The sequence below is a fragment of the Branchiostoma lanceolatum genome, chromosome 2 (assembly GCF_035083965.1).
Source record: "Branchiostoma lanceolatum isolate klBraLanc5 chromosome 2, klBraLanc5.hap2, whole genome shotgun sequence".
Taxonomy (NCBI): Eukaryota; Metazoa; Chordata; class Leptocardii; order Amphioxiformes; family Branchiostomatidae; genus Branchiostoma; species Branchiostoma lanceolatum.
Genome location: NC_089723.1, coordinates 23690378 through 23707176, shown reverse-complemented (window position 1 = coordinate 23707176; position 16799 = coordinate 23690378). Strand labels below are relative to the sequence as shown.

At 43.5% G+C, this 16799-nt stretch overlaps 3 protein-coding genes and 1 long non-coding RNA gene across 4 annotated transcripts; 2 read left to right on the top strand and 2 right to left on the bottom strand.

Moving 5' to 3' along the window:
- Positions 1-38: 38 nt before the first annotated feature.
- Positions 39-1967, top strand: LOC136428055 (uncharacterized). The gene is made up of 2 exons (XR_010754569.1): positions 39-357; positions 565-1967. It is a non-coding gene; the product is annotated as an uncharacterized lncRNA (long non-coding RNA).
- LOC136428054 (leukocyte receptor cluster member 1 homolog) lies at positions 1607-3483 on the bottom strand. The gene is made up of 2 exons (XM_066417311.1): positions 3011-3483; positions 1607-2631 (listed from the first exon to the last, which is right to left on the bottom strand). The coding sequence occupies exons 1-2, from the start codon at positions 3411-3413 to the stop codon at positions 2132-2134; spliced, it is 903 nt and encodes a 300-aa protein (XP_066273408.1). The 5' UTR covers positions 3414-3483; the 3' UTR covers positions 1607-2131.
- Positions 3484-3662: 179 nt separating this feature from the next.
- On the top strand, positions 3663-8861 carry LOC136428046 (uncharacterized). Its single transcript, XM_066417301.1, has 3 exons — positions 3663-3790; positions 4044-4993; positions 6200-8861. Exons 2-3 carry the CDS (start codon positions 4093-4095, stop codon positions 6652-6654), a joined length of 1356 nt encoding a protein of 451 aa, XP_066273398.1. The 5' UTR covers positions 3663-3790; positions 4044-4092; the 3' UTR covers positions 6655-8861.
- A 1498-nt stretch (positions 8862-10359) lies between these two features.
- On the bottom strand, positions 10360-16384 carry LOC136428045 (uncharacterized). Its single transcript, XM_066417300.1, has 12 exons — positions 16135-16384; positions 15559-15858; positions 15053-15227; positions 14503-14653; positions 14009-14243; positions 13508-13894; positions 12920-13336; positions 12390-12785; positions 12025-12118; positions 11656-11897; positions 11212-11387; positions 10360-10630 (listed from the first exon to the last, which is right to left on the bottom strand). Exons 1-12 carry the CDS (start codon positions 16367-16369, stop codon positions 10613-10615), a joined length of 2826 nt encoding a protein of 941 aa, XP_066273397.1. The 5' UTR covers positions 16370-16384; the 3' UTR covers positions 10360-10612.
- Between the last annotated feature and the right edge of the window lie 415 nt (positions 16385-16799).

Genomic DNA, 16799 nt, shown 5'->3' with positions numbered 1-16799 from the left:
GCATACAAACGCAAACCGTGAATATATAAGATTATCCCTATAAGACTTTGTTTATGCTTTACGGCTATCTGTATACGATTATAACTTTTTAACAATTTCTAGTATGCTATAAACGTATTTAGAATTTATATTTGATTGACATCTTATGGTTTAATACTGTTACGTCTTTGTAGCGTTGGGCTGGGTCAGTAATGGGTTAAAGGTCAACTGTTGGCGGGGACTTTTAGGCCGACTTTTTACTTTCGCTGAGTGAATCTTGAAGCTACGACAAGGACTTATGACTTTATAGACAAACATCAAGACGAATGGAGAAGTATCTATGTTTTTAGGAAGAACATAGCTTCTGTCAAAGGTCTGGTGGGTGTCACTTTAAATTGCAACGTTATCGTTATATAACGTTAGTTAAGATAAAAGTGACGTTGCATCTGACGTTACTAGTTCACTTACTGTACTAAGAACTGGATGCAAGGCCATGCTTTAACTAGTGAGTACATCCCAATATATTTGAACCTAGGCTGAACAAAAATGTTTTGTATGATGATACGTTTTCTTGGTCATTTGCAGGCAAGCTGTTACCATGGCAACCAACATGGAGGGAACCTCCTCACAACCACACAAGTCAGCACTAAATCAGTGCCGCAGTGTCCCAACAGACATGTCAGAATGTCGGTACGATTTCTGCATGTGGTATCACAAGGATGACCAGCAAACTGCTCAGCAAATATACGGAAAACTAGAAGAAGATAACTATGTGGGATTCATAGAGCACAGAGACTTTCAAGTTGGCGATGTCTTTGAAAATATTGAGCACGGAGTTGACAATAGTAGTAAGATTTTGGTGATGCTGACGCAGTCTTCACTGCGATGTTTGTGGTTCGAGAAGAAAATGCACACTAGCTTGACGAAGTCTCTGGACAACGCTCAGAGACGAGACTGTGTGATACCTATCTTTGATGGAATAGGCAAGAATGAGGTGCCCACTTCCATTAAGACACTGACAGGTGTGGACTTTAGGAACAGGCACTTCTGGAGCAGACTGAAGCAATCCTTGGGGTCACCAATGGAAGACACAAGGACACTGTCAAGAAGTGTTAGCAGTAATACTTAGTATGAGTTTACCATTAGAATAGTATACTAGTATGTGCCTGATTTTCCTCTCCGAGTTCCAAGCCCACAGGGAGGGTACTGTTGGATTTCGTGGTCAAAACATATTTGAGAGCCTCGTTGTGTTAGGGGTATGAGCATATAAAGCTTTTGGAAGCAAATAATAAGTATGATTGCAGCCTGTGAAGAGCTTGTAAAGGGATGATCACCTTTCTATGGCCATATGGGGACACAGGCTTTGAGTCTGACACTAGGCACACCAAAACTAACATCTGATGATAAGATTCTTATCAGTTTACCAATCATGCAAAGCAAGGTGTTGGCTGTTGCAGTAGCAAAATGCACACCAATAATAGTGGTACTTATGAATATGAGAACTGATAGTAATATTGTTTAGTCAGGTGTGCTTACTGTGCTATTATTTACATCAATGTTATCTTCACTGATGCGCAATGCAGAAGAAAAGCAGATCCGGAGAAAAAAACTTTGCAACAGACTTGAGTCAGCTTACAGATTTGATTTGATTTATTTCTTTGGCTGTAGATGTGATCTATGTGGCAGCTGTAGGGTTGATGTGAATTGGAATTTTACCATTGTTGATATTGACCAACACGGGCTATATATTATTTTATATATACATGTATCTTCATGTGTATTCAGTTCAGAGGTAGGTCACACATGACAAAGTTTGTTGCATTTCAAGTAACACCAACAGTTGATGCAATTACATGTAATTATATACAATGCTATACGAACATTCTCATGAAGGGTTAGCCTCTCTACCATCAGCAGTAATTCCTTTGTTTTGAATTTACATGTAACATGTCTTTTCAAAAGTATGACTATAAAGATTCAAAAACTGAGCTGGCATTTACTGAGTTACTGCTTATATAAAACTATCATGGTACAGTAGAGAATACATTTTTTTGTTCAGAAATGTTGATCAACTTGGATCATGTATTCTGCATTGCTATAAAAGCCAACAAGTTATGGTATAGCATTTAAATTTTAATTCCATCCTCTTGTCTCAATATGGCTGATATCTTGGCCGAGGTTTACGGACCAAGTCTGGATTGAACTGTGAGTTGTATCTGAACTTAGAGGTCTCCATAACTTCTGCCTCAGTAGGTTTTGGTGCCTCTCCTCTACGTAGTGCCAGCAGTCTTTCAGTTTTGGCCTTTTCTTCTGCTTCTCGTTTCAGCCTCTCTGCCCTTAACTGCTCTACACTTACTGAACTCTGCCTACTCCTAGCCTCACTTCCTTTCTGGCTGTCTCTGTGCTTTTCTTTGTGTTTTTTCTTGTGCCTTTTGTGTTCCTCCTGGTGCTTGGACCTCTTCTTGCTGAGGTACCTGTTCATGTCATGTACAGGGTCAAGGAAGTTCTTTCTTTTCATGTCCATACTGGATACTGCTGATTTATCTTGCTCATCTTCTTCCTTCTGTGTGTCATCGCGCCTTGTCTTGTTCAAGTACCAGGGTTTACTTCCTTGTGCTTCGACTGCACTCTGGCCTAAATATGTAAGGAGTCCTGCAAGGAAACATACAATAATAATGCATTATCATTGGCATTATATTATGGACATCATCTTTTATTACATAAGTCAAGATAATAAAATAGACTTTGTACGTCCATGCCCATGTAAAACATATGAATTTCTTAAACTTGTTGCAATTTAACTTTGCAAACTTCAGTCATCATCATCAAGAATAAACACTGCTTTGTATGTCCTTTGTAGCACTGTCTATTATTCAGTCATTATGCATTAATTATGCCCGTAAGCTTGATGCTACTGAAGTGCTAAAATCCTCGACAGGACTTAGAGGGGGTGTCTAAAATTACAAGGAGGTAATGGGCAAAGGAATGGTTTCCATAGATAATTCCATGACCACAGATGAGATATACATACCGATGTCTTTCTCCCTCTGTTCTTGTTCCTTCTTCTTCTCTTCCTCGTGTTCTTTGTTGACCCCGCCGACCTTTTTACCTTCTTCAAGATCTCTGAAGAAATTGATATGGCCCTGGTGGTCCAAACTTGTAGCCGGCACGAGTTCTGTCCCTGTAACACTACTCTCGTCGGGACTCTGATCTTGGATACTAGTGCTACTAGTAGTAGCTTCTTTGCCCCCCTCCCCCACCAAACGTTGTCTCGCTCGGGCACGAAGAAGTTCGGTTCGGGCTTCTTGCTCGGCCAGCGCTCGCCGTCTCTCCCGCTCCTTTTCTTCCTCCGCTGCTTTCGCTTCATCTCTACGAACCTTAGCGACGTTGTCCTTGTTTCTGACGTGCCAGCTCTTTTTGGGAAGGATATTCATTTTGGAGACAGAAAAATTTGACACGCAAGACAACAACAGACCGGTGACCTCACCGGATCTAAAAATAAAGGTCAATGTAGTACGGCAGCCATACGCAATAAAATGTCGCCTAGTATGAGGTTTACATTTAGAATATACTGGTTTAAATAGTAGTAAAATAAATGTGTTTATGAACAATAATGTTGTATAAATCATGACATGATCATACATTTCTTTTTTTACATTCAAATGTATGATTTTGAATTTTTCTTAGTTTGTAGCGTTGTGTTGCTGTTGCTGAAGGAAAGAAACTGGAAGAGAGATGAGAGACCAAGCCCAGACAGGCAGAAAATCTCTAAAATCTGGAGAAGTTACTGTAAATCTCACGTTTTCTAGAGGTATGTTTCAGTCAGTTTGTGAATACACAGACCAAGGATCATATGTCGATTTTAATGTGGCTACATACATCGTGCAAATATATGTCAAACCGTTTTTTAAGCGTCCTCAGACTGTGCAGGATGACAAACGTGAGGAAAACGAAGAATTATATTTTCAGATGATGGAAAGACTACACTTGTTGAATTTTGATATAACGTTATAGTTATGATTTCTAACGTTAACTGACTTACTTCTGCTCTCATTACAATCTAGATAAACCCTTATCACTGTACAACGATCGCAAGTGGAGTGAGCACCGTGCATGACCATGGTAGGTAAGAAGAGAAAGCAGGCTTACTCAAAGCCTTCGGAGGAATCAGAGAAGAAGAAAAGGACAGAAGTTACCCCCATTGCCTCTACCAGCAGACCAAGACGTCGGCAACCCCAGCCAACTGTGAAGGCAAGAGCACAGGAAAGAGCAAGGAGAACGACGCAAACTTTAGCAGTCGGCAGAGCTAGCAGGAGACAGATTGAAGCTAGTCTTGAAGATAAGTTGTGTGTAAGACCTGTCAGTGATGTGTGGCAGAGAACAGGCTACAGACTTGTCAGGACAGGCACCAAGACTATATTGGATCTGCCGATTGAGTGTGTTGCAAAAGTATTCTCATTTCTGTCAGACAGGGACAAATGTAGAGCGGCGTCGGCCTGTCGTTTTTTCTCCCAAGCCGCCAGGACCCCGCATTTATGGAGCCGTGTGTGTGTAGATGCTGGGTTTCTAAATCTGAGCTCCAAGTTCCCAGACTTTCTCTTCTCTAGCAGAGATCGTAATGAAAGCAAGGCTTTCAGCCTGCGAAAGAAACACATCTTTCATCTCACATCGCGTAATGCGTCCATCCGCGATCTGACCTACGAACTGTACGTGGACCAATACCAGCACACTCTAAAGAAGCTACTAGATGCGCAGCACTGTTCTAACCTGGAGAAGCTGAGTGTGACGTGTTACGACATCTGCACCACGAGAGGGGAGGCGTTTGCGCGGAAGCTGGAGTTTGTGTCGGATGTACTGAGGAAGGCTCACAGCTTGAGCCCTGGGATAAAGAGTCTCAGGATGCGTAGCTGCCAGCTGCTGGTCCTTCCCGAGAAGTTGGAGCTGCTCTTAAAGTTCCAGCACCTGCAGCACCTGGAGGTGCAGCTGTTTCTGAAGGACAATGTACACCTGTCAGGTGAGCGTCTTTTTGCAAGTACTACACATATGTATCTACTCAATGTGCCATCCTGTTTGTGCAACGGTAGAGTGTTCGGCTCAGAGCCAAGTGGTCCCGGGTTCGAATCCTGTCATGTCACCGATCTTGTGTCCTTGGGAAAGTCACTTTACACGACCTTCCTCACTTCACTCAGCTGGAAATGAGTACCTAGCCTAAGTTACTTAGGGATGTCCCTTGGATAGGACGTTAAAAAAACTTAAATGGAGGTCCCGTGTTTGAGGAGAGCTATACCTCGAGCTTGTTAAGAACCTGCCACACTTATAAAAAGAGGAAGGCGTCCTTCCCGGTGTGAGTGGATTAAACTTTACAGTCTTGTGTATATCTTCCGTACCATGCTTGTAGTCCTCAAGTTAATGAGGTTAAGAATGTTAAACGAAGGGGATTCAGAATAGTTTGGGTGTTTAGCCCAGAAATGAGTTTGAATCCGCTGACATGCCACCGATGTTGTGCATTTTGGAAAGACACTTATCACAATTTTCCTCACTCCATCCAGGTGTAAAAAATAGATACCTGACTTTGGTTTGGGAGGTTAAAGGTAGTGCAAGGAGAGGATTTGGCTTTGCCTTCCAATACCCTGATCTAGACACAGTGTATAACAACCCACTGTCAGTAGTCTACTAGTACGGTCTCAAAAAGGCTATGGGACTACCTTTGCCTCTTGTACTGAAGAAAAACATAATTACACGTAGTAGATTGTGTAATATCAATGAAGGTTAGACATCCAGATAAAACATTATGTAATACAAAATTAATCTAGCAACTGGATAAATTTACTTAAGACTAAGAGTCAGATGTTTCAGATAGCATTCACCATCTTTCATGATGCTCAATCGCTGATCAAAGACAGTGGATGCTAATGACTGTTTTTAGAGAATTTATCCAGTTGCTTGATTTTAATGAACTTTTTATGTGGTAGGTTGTATGAACAGTTTTGTGGTTAACCTGTGTACAAATTGCCAGCTCCTCATCTTTGCTTTTTGTAAGAAAGATCACAATCACATAATACTTTATTAATAGATCATATAGGAAGGCTATATGAGAAAATTATGTACATATGTATTTCCTGCAGATACATTGTACGTCTTTGTAGTACTAGAGGTACATCAAATTAGACTGGATATGACTCATTGAATATGATTATGATTCATGTGATCCTTCATCTAGGGGAGACCCTTGAGCGGCTGTTCACCAACTTCCCCTGCCTGACCACACTGGAGCTGGAGGTGGACTCCACCTTAGACTACAAGCTGCCGGGAAGAGTCAACTTCCGCATGGCCTGCCCCACCCTACAGCACCTGCGCCTGTACTACAGCCCTGACTTCAGACCCACCAGCATCCACATGCCAAATCTCAAGACCTTCAGCATCAAGTACTGGACAGACTTCTCCCCACATCCTCGCAGAGTCGTCTTCCAGGACTGCCTGTTTGAAATGATCGTGCGAGGCTGCCCGGGGATCGTGTCAATCAATCAGAAAGAGGTGCTGGGATTGGCGGACGAGTACAGGGAGGACCCAGAGAAGGTTAAGCTGCTTAGTGTGTGCTATTGTCCACGGCACGGCATGGCCCCCCCTCCCCCAGGGGCCATCAACATCATGGTTTACTTTGACCATCACCAATAGACAGGCACTTCTAGAGTAGGATATATTTATTTGTGTGAAAATTCAAAAGTATTATACAATTGTTATCTGAGCTTTGAAGTTTGAAGAACTGGAAAGGTACATTAAAGATTTTTTCCAATTATAACCATGTGAAGAAATAGGACTGTGTGCAACATGAAGTGTATAATATAGTTCATTGTTACTTTAGCGAAGATGTAATACTACGCAGTGCTGCTAGGTGGTGCCACTGAAACATAAACGAAAGACATGACACAGTCCTTCCAGCGCTGATAATAAGGGTGAAGTAATGCTGTGGTGCCGCTTGCCAAGAATACAGTGTATTTCTAGGAATTTCTAAACATTGTAAGACTAAGGAGTAAAGCTGTAAACTAGTACTGTGATTCTGTGAAGGTAGGGTGTTAACTAGAAACATGTCTACTAGTAGACATCTTTGGGGCAGGTGATTTTGGAATTTCAAAAGCTACATTTCTCTAGGAAAGGTAAAAATGTCTGGTCGATCTTGATACTTCCAGAAATTGTGTGATATTAAACTTCTGTAGATTCTTGATCTTTTGGCACTGAAGGTGATCAGACCATTGAAGGGTAGAATCACAGCTGTTTATGATGATTTTTTTTCCTGAAAATATCTTTAGCATGTGCTATTTGGTGGAACAAATTAGCAACAGGTCATAACGTCACATAATGGGGAAGGCCATCATTTGACACTCTCCTTTTGTGAAGTGAAAGTAACTGTACCTATATTCTGTATACTAGAATAATATAAAAATGTATCAGCAATCTGCCTCCAAAGTGATATTAATAAGCAGACTTTGATAAGTTTCCAGAACCTCACTGAATGTTGGTGCAGTATGCATATGTAAGATCTCTTTGTATGCAATTTTTTTTCAATCTTGTTGGCTGTGGGTATAGTGAATATTATCTATATTTGTATTATGATCAATGTCTGTTCAAACATGCATGAGACAAAATGTTCATTATGTTGGAAGTTCTAATTACATTCGTATAGGCACAAAATGTATTTGCAGGGCTTGCGTGTTGTGTTGACCCATGACTCTATGAACTACATTGCAACTTAATGCAGGGACGTTGGTAGGAATATTGGAGTGCTGAAGGTTATAGAAGAGAGCTGCTGATCCCTACATTGTGATTTAATGCATTTTAAACAGGTTTACCAGAACTCCTATATTCTAACCATAACCCTATCTGCACGGTTTGATTGTTGAGCTGATGAAAAGTTGACAGGCTTGTAATATCACATCACATCAGAGTTATCAAACAATGGGGGGGGGGGGGTGCATGTGCTACATGTATTGTCTAAAGTTGGAAATAGTTGCAGTATTTCTAAAGCCATTGCAAGATCATTAGGTTTGTGCATTGTAATAGGAGAGATTAGTTGAAGAGTTGTGTGAATTTTGTTAAAAGTAATATCACTTCCTCCATATCTCTTTTTTATGCCACTTGTATTATATTATGCTAAGTTGACGTGTTTCACTATTCCAAATATATTGAATTCGTTTGTACTTCCTTCCATCCCCTGCCATGTCTAAGAAGTCATGTTTGCTTGACTGTCCGTCTGGAATGATGGCACGAAGAGATGCTTATGAAACAGGACAAAGCATTGAGCTAGAATCCACATGTAAAAAAAGTACTGTAACTAAGTGAAGGGATGGTGTACCGAACTTAGCCTTACTAAAGCATGTATTGGCCATTCCGCTTGTCGAATCCCTTAGGAAAGGGGGCCCAATCAGCCCCCAACAACAAGAGTTTGTGTAACACAGGCTAGTGTCACCAGGAGCATGCTAAAGGTGCATGGGGTAATTTGTTGCATCAAGTTTACACATTTTCTCTCGAACTTTCTATCTTTTAGATACTAAAGCATATTATTTGATGATGAACAAGAATACACAATTTGTTCTTGTTGAGGATATGTACAGCTGCACATTGAGATGTCTTTTCTGAGACTCAGCAAAATGTTAATGAGGTGTCAATCAAATTAGCCGGTATAAATCATTCTGCTGCATACCAGTATAGGCACATGATAACAGTTTGTACCCACTTAAGATTTAGAAGAAAAGGGCAATTGTTATGTTAGTTACTCTACATGCAAAGGTCTGTAAGAAAAGGAGGGACATCTATTTAAATGTCAAATAAAAGGGAAACTTGAGGTTAACAAATGCTAGTAAATTAAAGGTATGGTTTTGAGCAAAGCCTTTGGTTTGTTGTTGGTTTACATCATTGCACACTTCAAAATATGAGATGTAGCACTGGATTCATTTTCCACCGTCAGAGATCCAATGAATGACCAGTTACCAGTAGAGTAGCTGCTATGTCAAACTTTTTCTATAGCAGGGAGGGAAGTCATGTGGAACCCAAACTATTCTTCCGTGTCTATCTATTGTACAGTCACCTCTCTTGTTTTCCCCTCTCAACATTGTTTTTCAAGAAAAAGGGAGAACTAAATAAATATGGCAAAATACTTAAGGTGCTATTTTTTTGTTACATTTTACATGTATATTGAACCTAAGGGCCTTGGTTGAGCGAATGATTGAGTAATTATAAGAGAATCTTTACCATATTTTGAAGTTATTCAAACACGTCCAACAGTACATCTAAATATACAGCAAAGATCCAAGTACTTTTGACAGGACACGTGGTGTTGTTTACTTGCAATGGCAGCTTTAATGGCAATCTTGAATATGTGACAATAATTTCCTTTCAGTAAACATCTAGTTCCGTATAAGTATCAAGAATTAGAATCCAGTGTTTTTCCTCGTCAGTGAAGTAAAATGTACTTTGTTGTTGTGTAAAAGGTAAGAGATTCTCAGTTCGGTTTTGTCTATGAAGTAGAATTGTTGGTGCAAGCGTTTGTACATCATAACGTATTACCAAACAGGTTGGTATCTACCTACGTTTACTACGTTTTGACATTAAAATTCCTTAAACTTAAGCAATTGAGTTTAACAGTAGGAAAACTCTAGAGAAGCAAGTTGGTTGACAGTCTCCGGTTACCTAGTTCAGGTCAGTTCAGTTCAGGTCGTCCTCATACGAGGTGCCATTCACAATGTCTAACCATGCATTTCTATCAAGCATGGCGGCTAGCAGGTTGTAGTCCTTTAACCCAACCTCCTCCTCCAAGACTTTCTTAAGTGTCAGGTTCGGTCGTCCCCTTTTTCTCTTTGCATCAGGTTCCCAGAGGAGAACTTTGGCAGCCATCTCCTCATGACGTGCTACATGGCCAGCAAGGGCCAGTCTTCTTTTCTGAATTGTTCTAGAGATCGGGGGAAGTCCATTGTACAGTTTTTTGTTTCCTATGCGACTCTGCCAGGGTACATTAGTAGGTGGATATATTTCAACGAAATAATAGTGATATTGGTTTCAGAACCATGACCCCTCCATATATAAGCCCAGGGTTTGCTGTAACGCCTCATCAAATTGGTGCAGTGTTAACATACACTATGTGGTATTTGGCAAAGTTTACCTCCAGAATGTTGTTGTTAACTGTGTTGTATCAAAGTTGAAGACTACTCTTGGTAGTATGTCATACATTTTGCACACTGTATAGCGCTGTGGGGGAAGTATCAACAAAACCGTCAAGTCAGAAGTTTACTAGTAACAGAAATAAAGAAGCAGGCCTACGATAAGTTCTTATTTCATTGCACAATTACCCCGGAAATAGACAAAAGTAAAAATAATTTGATATTGCTCCTGGAAGATAAAAGAAAGATGATTGACATTTGCACTTGGTTGATTACGTTGATGTTTTCAGCCATAGTATTAACGTTACAAGTACAAAGAAAATACCAGATGAACACTCTTGATTTCCATGATTACTATTCTTTATCATTTCTGATGTTGTCTTTGCCCTACTGAAGCATCTTGCTAAGCAGTTATATTGTCCTGTGTTCCTGTAGTCTGATGATTGGTCTTTCCTTTGTGGTCCATTTGTCGTCACTTGCTGTCACTCTTCATGATTATACTACAGAAGGAGAAACAAGTGATTTGAGTTAATATAAGCTTAGACCATATATAGAACATTAAGGTTGCATATAATGCAAACGGGTTAGTGTGAATATGTACATCCAGTAACTTAAAGATCTGCCGTACAGGGGTCTGTAGGAGAGTAATTGTTGGTAAAGTTTTTTTTTACCCTGTCAAATATTTTGAATGAGTTCACTGCACGCCAACGCGGACAGGCGCAATATCCTACAATGAATTTCTTAACTTGCGAAAGGGTAAAATCGATTAAAATGGAAACGCTCCTTCTGATATCAATATCCCGGTTGAGTAGTACAAAAGATGAATCAATCTTTCAACTTTAGCAATCCAATTTGCTGAATTGATAGGTATTGATAGCCTCTACCAGGCTCCGTAGGTCACTGTAACATAGTAGAGGTTGGCCAAATAGACATGTACAGAAAACATGCCAGGGGATTTAGCCGGTCTGGAAGTACAGTTTGCGACCCAAGTTCTCGGCTAACTCCTCTGGCATGTTTTCAGCGACCGATGGAGCCTGGTAGAGGCTAGACATTCTGTTTGATGTAGATCTGTCAATCGTACCTCTAGCTCGTTGTCAGCATTACGCAGGTCCTCCTCCAGTATCTTCAGGGTCTCCATCAGCATCTCCTGGTTGGTGTTTCCGTCAGCCTCCTCCTGGCCACGCCCCTGCAGGGTCTCATCGGGCTGCTGGGCAGACAGCGGCTCGTCAACCCCTCGTTTAGCAGAAGAGGGTGTGGCTGTAGAGAACAGAGGCATGTAAAGAGTATGAGATAATATTGGTTATTGAACTTTAATATTGTATACAATATTGATATGAGGTTATATTGGTTTAACCAAAGTTCAATGATATTGACCTTTGATTGGGTAAGTAGGTAGGTAGGTAGATAGCAGGTAGGGAGGTAGTGGGGACTAGGCAGGTAGTAGGTAGTAGGGACTAGGTAGGTAGTTTGTAACCACAAACTAAGAGTTCGCCCGGTAACGTTTTGGGAAGATCTTCTAACTTACCGATGAATTTGAACCTGATACCACGTCCAGGGACAGAGTGGTCGGTGGTGCCGATGGTGAGGACGACCCTGGCCTGTTTGTCGCTGCTGGTGACAGGTGGAGGAAGAGTGGTCCCGGAGAACTTCCCCAGCTCCGTGTCGCTGCAGGGGTCTTCAACGGTCACCGTGTCGAGGGTACTCTCCAGGTCGAAATCCTCGAAGATCAGGGTCACAACCTTCCCTGGTCGAGCCATGAAGTTCCAGCTGCAAGATGACATTCAAATCACTTCATTTTTAATTCATAAGTAAAACCTCTTTAAAAGAACAGATCTAGAAGGGTGTCTAGTTAAGGTTTCTCTGGCATGATAATAGAAAATAACAAGTCACATGCCTGCATTTCTGATGCTCTGTTTGTGTCACCGGATAGCCCGGTGAGACAATCACTCCGAACTCTCCAGGAACATTGCCACCACAGGAATCATGGACTGGAATGAAAGATTTAACGAACATATTAGAAACAAAATCGCATTTCAAAGTCATTTGTCAGTCTTACTACAAGACTACAAAAAGACAAATCTTTAGAATGTCCTAAAGCTTAATAGCAGAATAGTTACTAAGCATGTTATGTTACATGGTCTGTTGGAAAGACATTAGTACAATCTAACTGAACTTATATCTTCGCTTGTGTCTCGTGTGATATCTGTTCCGAAATCCCATGAATAGCCCAATCCCTGTCAATTCAAATGGTTAACTTACTTGGCAGATGGATCTGGCAGATGAATTTCTGCTTTGTTGCGCAGCCTTGGTCGTTCCAGTTATCCCTGGGGCTTTCGAACAGCACCAGGCAGTCCTCGTTCCCGCCGGCTTGGTTCGGTTCGCCCGGGGACCAGTCGCTGAAGCTCCCGAAGGGTTCACCGTCGATGTACCGCCATGTACCCTCGTCATTCTTGTCATCCGCTCCGAGCCAGAACCACGAAGTGCTGTCCACTTTGTTCTTCAGGTTGATCAAGAAGTCGTTAGTAACCTTGTCACGGGGCATGGCCAGAGACCCTCCTTCATTCCGACAAACCTTCGCAGCTTCGTTGTAATTCTTGTCCGTGTCGAAGGCCTTGTAGCAGCTAGCACCGCTCTGCTTATACCCGTAGGGACATCCTACAGAAGACGATGAAAGCAAATAGTCGTGCACATTCAAATGATGCTCCGTCAAATGCAGTAAACTCATTTAAAGGTATTGGCTCATGTTGATTTATAATCTTAACAATAGAAACGACTGTTGTCAAACGTACCTTTCGGGATGAATTGGCAGATAAACTTCCTGTTTTTATTGGGACATGGCCCGTCATTCCACTTGTTTCTTGTTTTCTTAGGACGACTTCCAGGGAAGTACTCGCCACAGTCCTCGTTTCTCCGGTTATTCGGTTCTCCCGGACCCCACGGCGAGTAGCTCCCCAGGGCGATGCCGTCCGACCACATCCACCCCCCTTCCTGGTGCTCGTCGGTCAGCCCGAAGCGGAACCAGCCTCTGTTGTCGACAGCATTCTTCAGGTAGATGAGGAACACGTTGGTGGCGTCATCACGGGGCATGGCGAGGGAACCGCCGTCGGCAGAACAGGCTTCAACTGCTCCGTCGTAGCTTTTCTTGGCGTCGAAGGCTTTGTAGCACGTGCGACTTGGCTGATGGTACACGTAGCCTTCTGGGCAATCTGCATCAATAAAAGATGGGGGAAAGTTAGACGGGCTACCAACGTACACGTCGTTTTAAACGCACTATAAAGCGTAAATGTAACGTTATTAATAACCTGTTCTAAATGCAAACTCGTAGTCATTTGAACTGAAAATGTGCCTTAAACGTTACAGGCATTTTGATGACGTACCGATTGGAATCACTTGGCAGATGAATCTCCTGTTCTTTGCGTTGCCGCCCACGTCGTTCCACTGTGTAGGGAAGTACTCGGCAAAATCCTCGTCGCCAAGGTTGTTTGGCTCTCCCGGTTTCCAGTCGCTGAAGCTGCCGAGGGGCCGGCCGTCTATCCAAACCCACTCGTTCTCCTTGTGCTGATCCACCAGACCGAACCAGAAGAAACCGGACGGGTCTATGGCGTCCTTGAGGGACTTGATGAAGTCGTTGGTGGCGGCATCCCGGGGCATGGCGAGGGTGCCGCCATCGGCGTAACAAGCCTTAGCCGCCTGGAGAAAGGTCTTCTTCGCGTTGAATGCCTTGTAGCAGATCCCGCCATGGCCCTTGTAGCCACTAGGGCAAGCTGAAAAATGTATTTTTGCTGTGTTTGATTTAAAAAAAAATTATTTTGCTTTATTTTACTTTACTTCACTTCACTTTACTATACGTAGATGTATAACATCAAATCGAAACATACCGTCTGACACATATGAGCAGACAACTTTGGCAATCTCGTCAATCTTCGTGGCCAGGGCATCGAAGTTGTTCAACTCGATTACGTTGTTTTGATCGTTGTTGGTAATTTGAATGAGCTCCCCATGATCGAAGTTTCCCACTCCGATGGCGTACACTTTCACTCCGTCGGCGGCCAGGCTCTGAGCAGCCGCCGCTACGTCATCACCGGACTTTCCGTCTGTCAACACGATCACCACCTGTGGGAGTAAGTAGATACGTCCGTGTCTGTGACTGTCGTGATCAGGAACGGACGTAGAATAGTGGCCCCAAGAGCTTTTTGACGCCCGTTAAAGGGAAGGGCTATCAACCCTTCCCTGTAAAATATACCCTACTACTGGAACAGCAAGGAAACTTGCTAACCTATGTGCACCAGGCACTACACGGTGAACAACAACAACAACAACTGTATCTATACACTATATCAAATATCTTTACATTTCTGTAACTGTTACGTACCTTCGGGACATCGCCGCCCCTCCATGCTGCGTTATCACGGACGTGTTGTAGAGCAGCCCCGGTCTTCGTGCCGCCGCTCTGGTACGCGACACCATTAATGGCGCTCACGGTGGACGGCTTGTCGGCCTTGTCTCCCAGGTTAAACACCAGGCTGAGAAATGAATGGTTTAGAGACTGTCACTGCCAGCACTGCACGAAATGGCCTCGTATCCCGGCGTATACGTACAGGGATTCCTCCGGAAATATTCCATATCCCGGTGCGGATTTAGCGTATCCGTTAATTATATCGGATACGCTAAATCCGCACCGGGATATGGAATATTTCCGGAGGAATCCCTGTACGTATACGCCGGGATACGAGGCCATTTCGTGCAGTGCAGATTGATACACATAATCTGCCTACCTGCCAGGAACTGGCCACTTACTCCCCTCCAAAAGAATAGGTTCATCTATGTTACACGGTTCAGGGCCCTATAGTCCATGGTCCAGGGCCCTAGACATAATAGATATAGATAGATATAATAATAGATATAAAAGGCCAGACACTCACGAGTTCCTGTCAGAGTACTGTGCTACACCAATCCTGGTGGCAGTCGGGCTGACGTCGAAGCTGTTGACCACATCGGCAGCAAACTGTTTCACTTTATCGAAGTTTGCAGTCCCTACGCTGCCAGATCCATCCAGAAGTAGGAATAAATCCAGTGGCGCCTCACATGCTGACGACCCTAGTAGAGTTTTACGAGGAGAAATGTTAGGCATAAGTGACATCCATCTATCCGTCTATATTATTGAAGAATTCATTGAATCTACATTCATCAATTGTCTTCCTCTAAAGCTATAGCAAGTTTTGATGGTTGGGTTGGGTTGGGTTGGGTTGGGTTGGGTTGGTTGGTTGGTTGGTTGGTTGGTTGGTTGCACGTACGAATTGCTATCATCCATTTAGATAGCAAACGGTACACGATTAAGCTAAGGCAAAAACATCAACATATTGAACTCAGTACTCTGGTCGAGGACAGATTCGTGGACAGTTTCCTTCATCAGTAAAGATACACAAACCTGTGATTTGGTAGACCTGGTTCCCCCATGGCCCGCCCTCGCCGTCCGTACCGCAGCTTGTGGACGGTCCGTATTTCCTGTAGGTTTGAGCAGCGGTGGCTGAAGAAGCGCACCAGCCTCCGTTTTGCAGCGCGAAGGTGTTGAAACCTCGAGCCTTGGTCAGCTTGCGGCACTTGTTGATCGCGTCCTGACGAGCCGGATAACTCCCGTCCAGACGCGCGTCCGACCCCTCCATGGTTGGGATGGCTCTGTCTGCCTTGTCCCGCCAGCAGCCGAGGCTTACAAGCTTCGGCACGGCATCTGCAGAGATTTAAAGGACAAACTTTGTTTCCAGCTCATCATGTTATAGTACAAGAATACGAAACATCGCTGGTGATGTCCAGGTCTGTGGTGCCTACCCCAGGTAAGTTCCCTTAACTGGACACGGAAATGTTTCGTCTATCACAGTTGAGACGTTCCGGGCTAGGCTGAAGGACTGCCCACCCTAGCCCTGGGACTCCTCCCCACTTTGCCCCTGATGGGGTCATATGGGGGTTATTACCTTGAGATTGAGAAACGGGTCACAGTGGCTCTCACCTGTGATGTGGTACACCTCATTGCCCCAGGGCCCTCCTTCGCCGTCGTTACCACAGGATGAAGAACGGCCGTACTTCTGGTAGGTTTCTCCGGCGATGGGAGAAGAGGCGCACCAGCCTCCGTTTTGCACCGCGAAGTAGGAGAATCCTCTGTCCTTGGCGACTTGGTAGCACTTCCGGATGGCGTTCTGTCGGTTTTGGTAAGGCCCGTCCAGACGCGCGTCCGACCCCTCCATGGTTGGGATGGCTCTGTTACCGGTGTCCCGCCAGCAGCCGAGGCTTACAAGCTCCGGCAGGGCATCTGCAGAGATTCCGGCTTAGGTGTAGTTTACGCCCTAAAACGTCGATTTGGCAACCCGACGGAATAATCGTGCGACGGTGATCTGATACAGCTTCCGACGTCGTCTGATGCCGTCGGTCGCTTCAAACTTCGTCGGAGGGTTAAACTCCGTCGGACCTTATACTCCGTCGGACCATAAACTACGTCGGGCTTTTAAACTACGTCGAGGATTAACCTGCGACGGTGATTAAGTCCTTATCTTAACCTGCGACGGTGATTAAGTCCTTATCTTAACCTGCGACGGTGATTAAGTCCTTATCTTAACCTGCGTCGGGGATTAGTCGTTATCTTAACCTGCGACGGTGATTAAGTCCTTATCTTAACCT

Coding starts and splice junctions, on each gene's coding strand:
- LOC136428054 (XM_066417311.1), bottom strand. CDS start 3,413: ATGAATATCCTTCCCAAAAAGAGCTGGCACGTCAGAAACAAGGACAAC. Junction 2,632..3,010: donor ACAGAGGGAGAAAGACATCG/GTATGTATATCT, acceptor GTTTCCTTGCAG/GACTCCTTACATATTTAGGC.
- LOC136428046 (XM_066417301.1), top strand. CDS start 4,093: ATGACCATGGTAGGTAAGAAGAGAAAGCAGGCTTACTCAAAGCCTTCG. Junction 4,994..6,199: donor GGACAATGTACACCTGTCAG/GTGAGCGTCTTT, acceptor TCCTTCATCTAG/GGGAGACCCTTGAGCGGCTG.
- LOC136428045 (XM_066417300.1), bottom strand. CDS start 16,369: ATGGAGGGGTCGGACGCGCGTCTGGACGGGCCTTACCAAAACCGACAG. Junction 11,898..12,024: donor ACAGAGCATCAGAAATGCAG/GCATGTGACTTG, acceptor GTCATCTTGCAG/CTGGAACTTCATGGCTCGAC. Junction 11,388..11,655: donor TATCAGGTTCAAATTCATCG/GTAAGTTAGAAG, acceptor TGTTCTCTACAG/CCACACCCTCTTCTGCTAAA.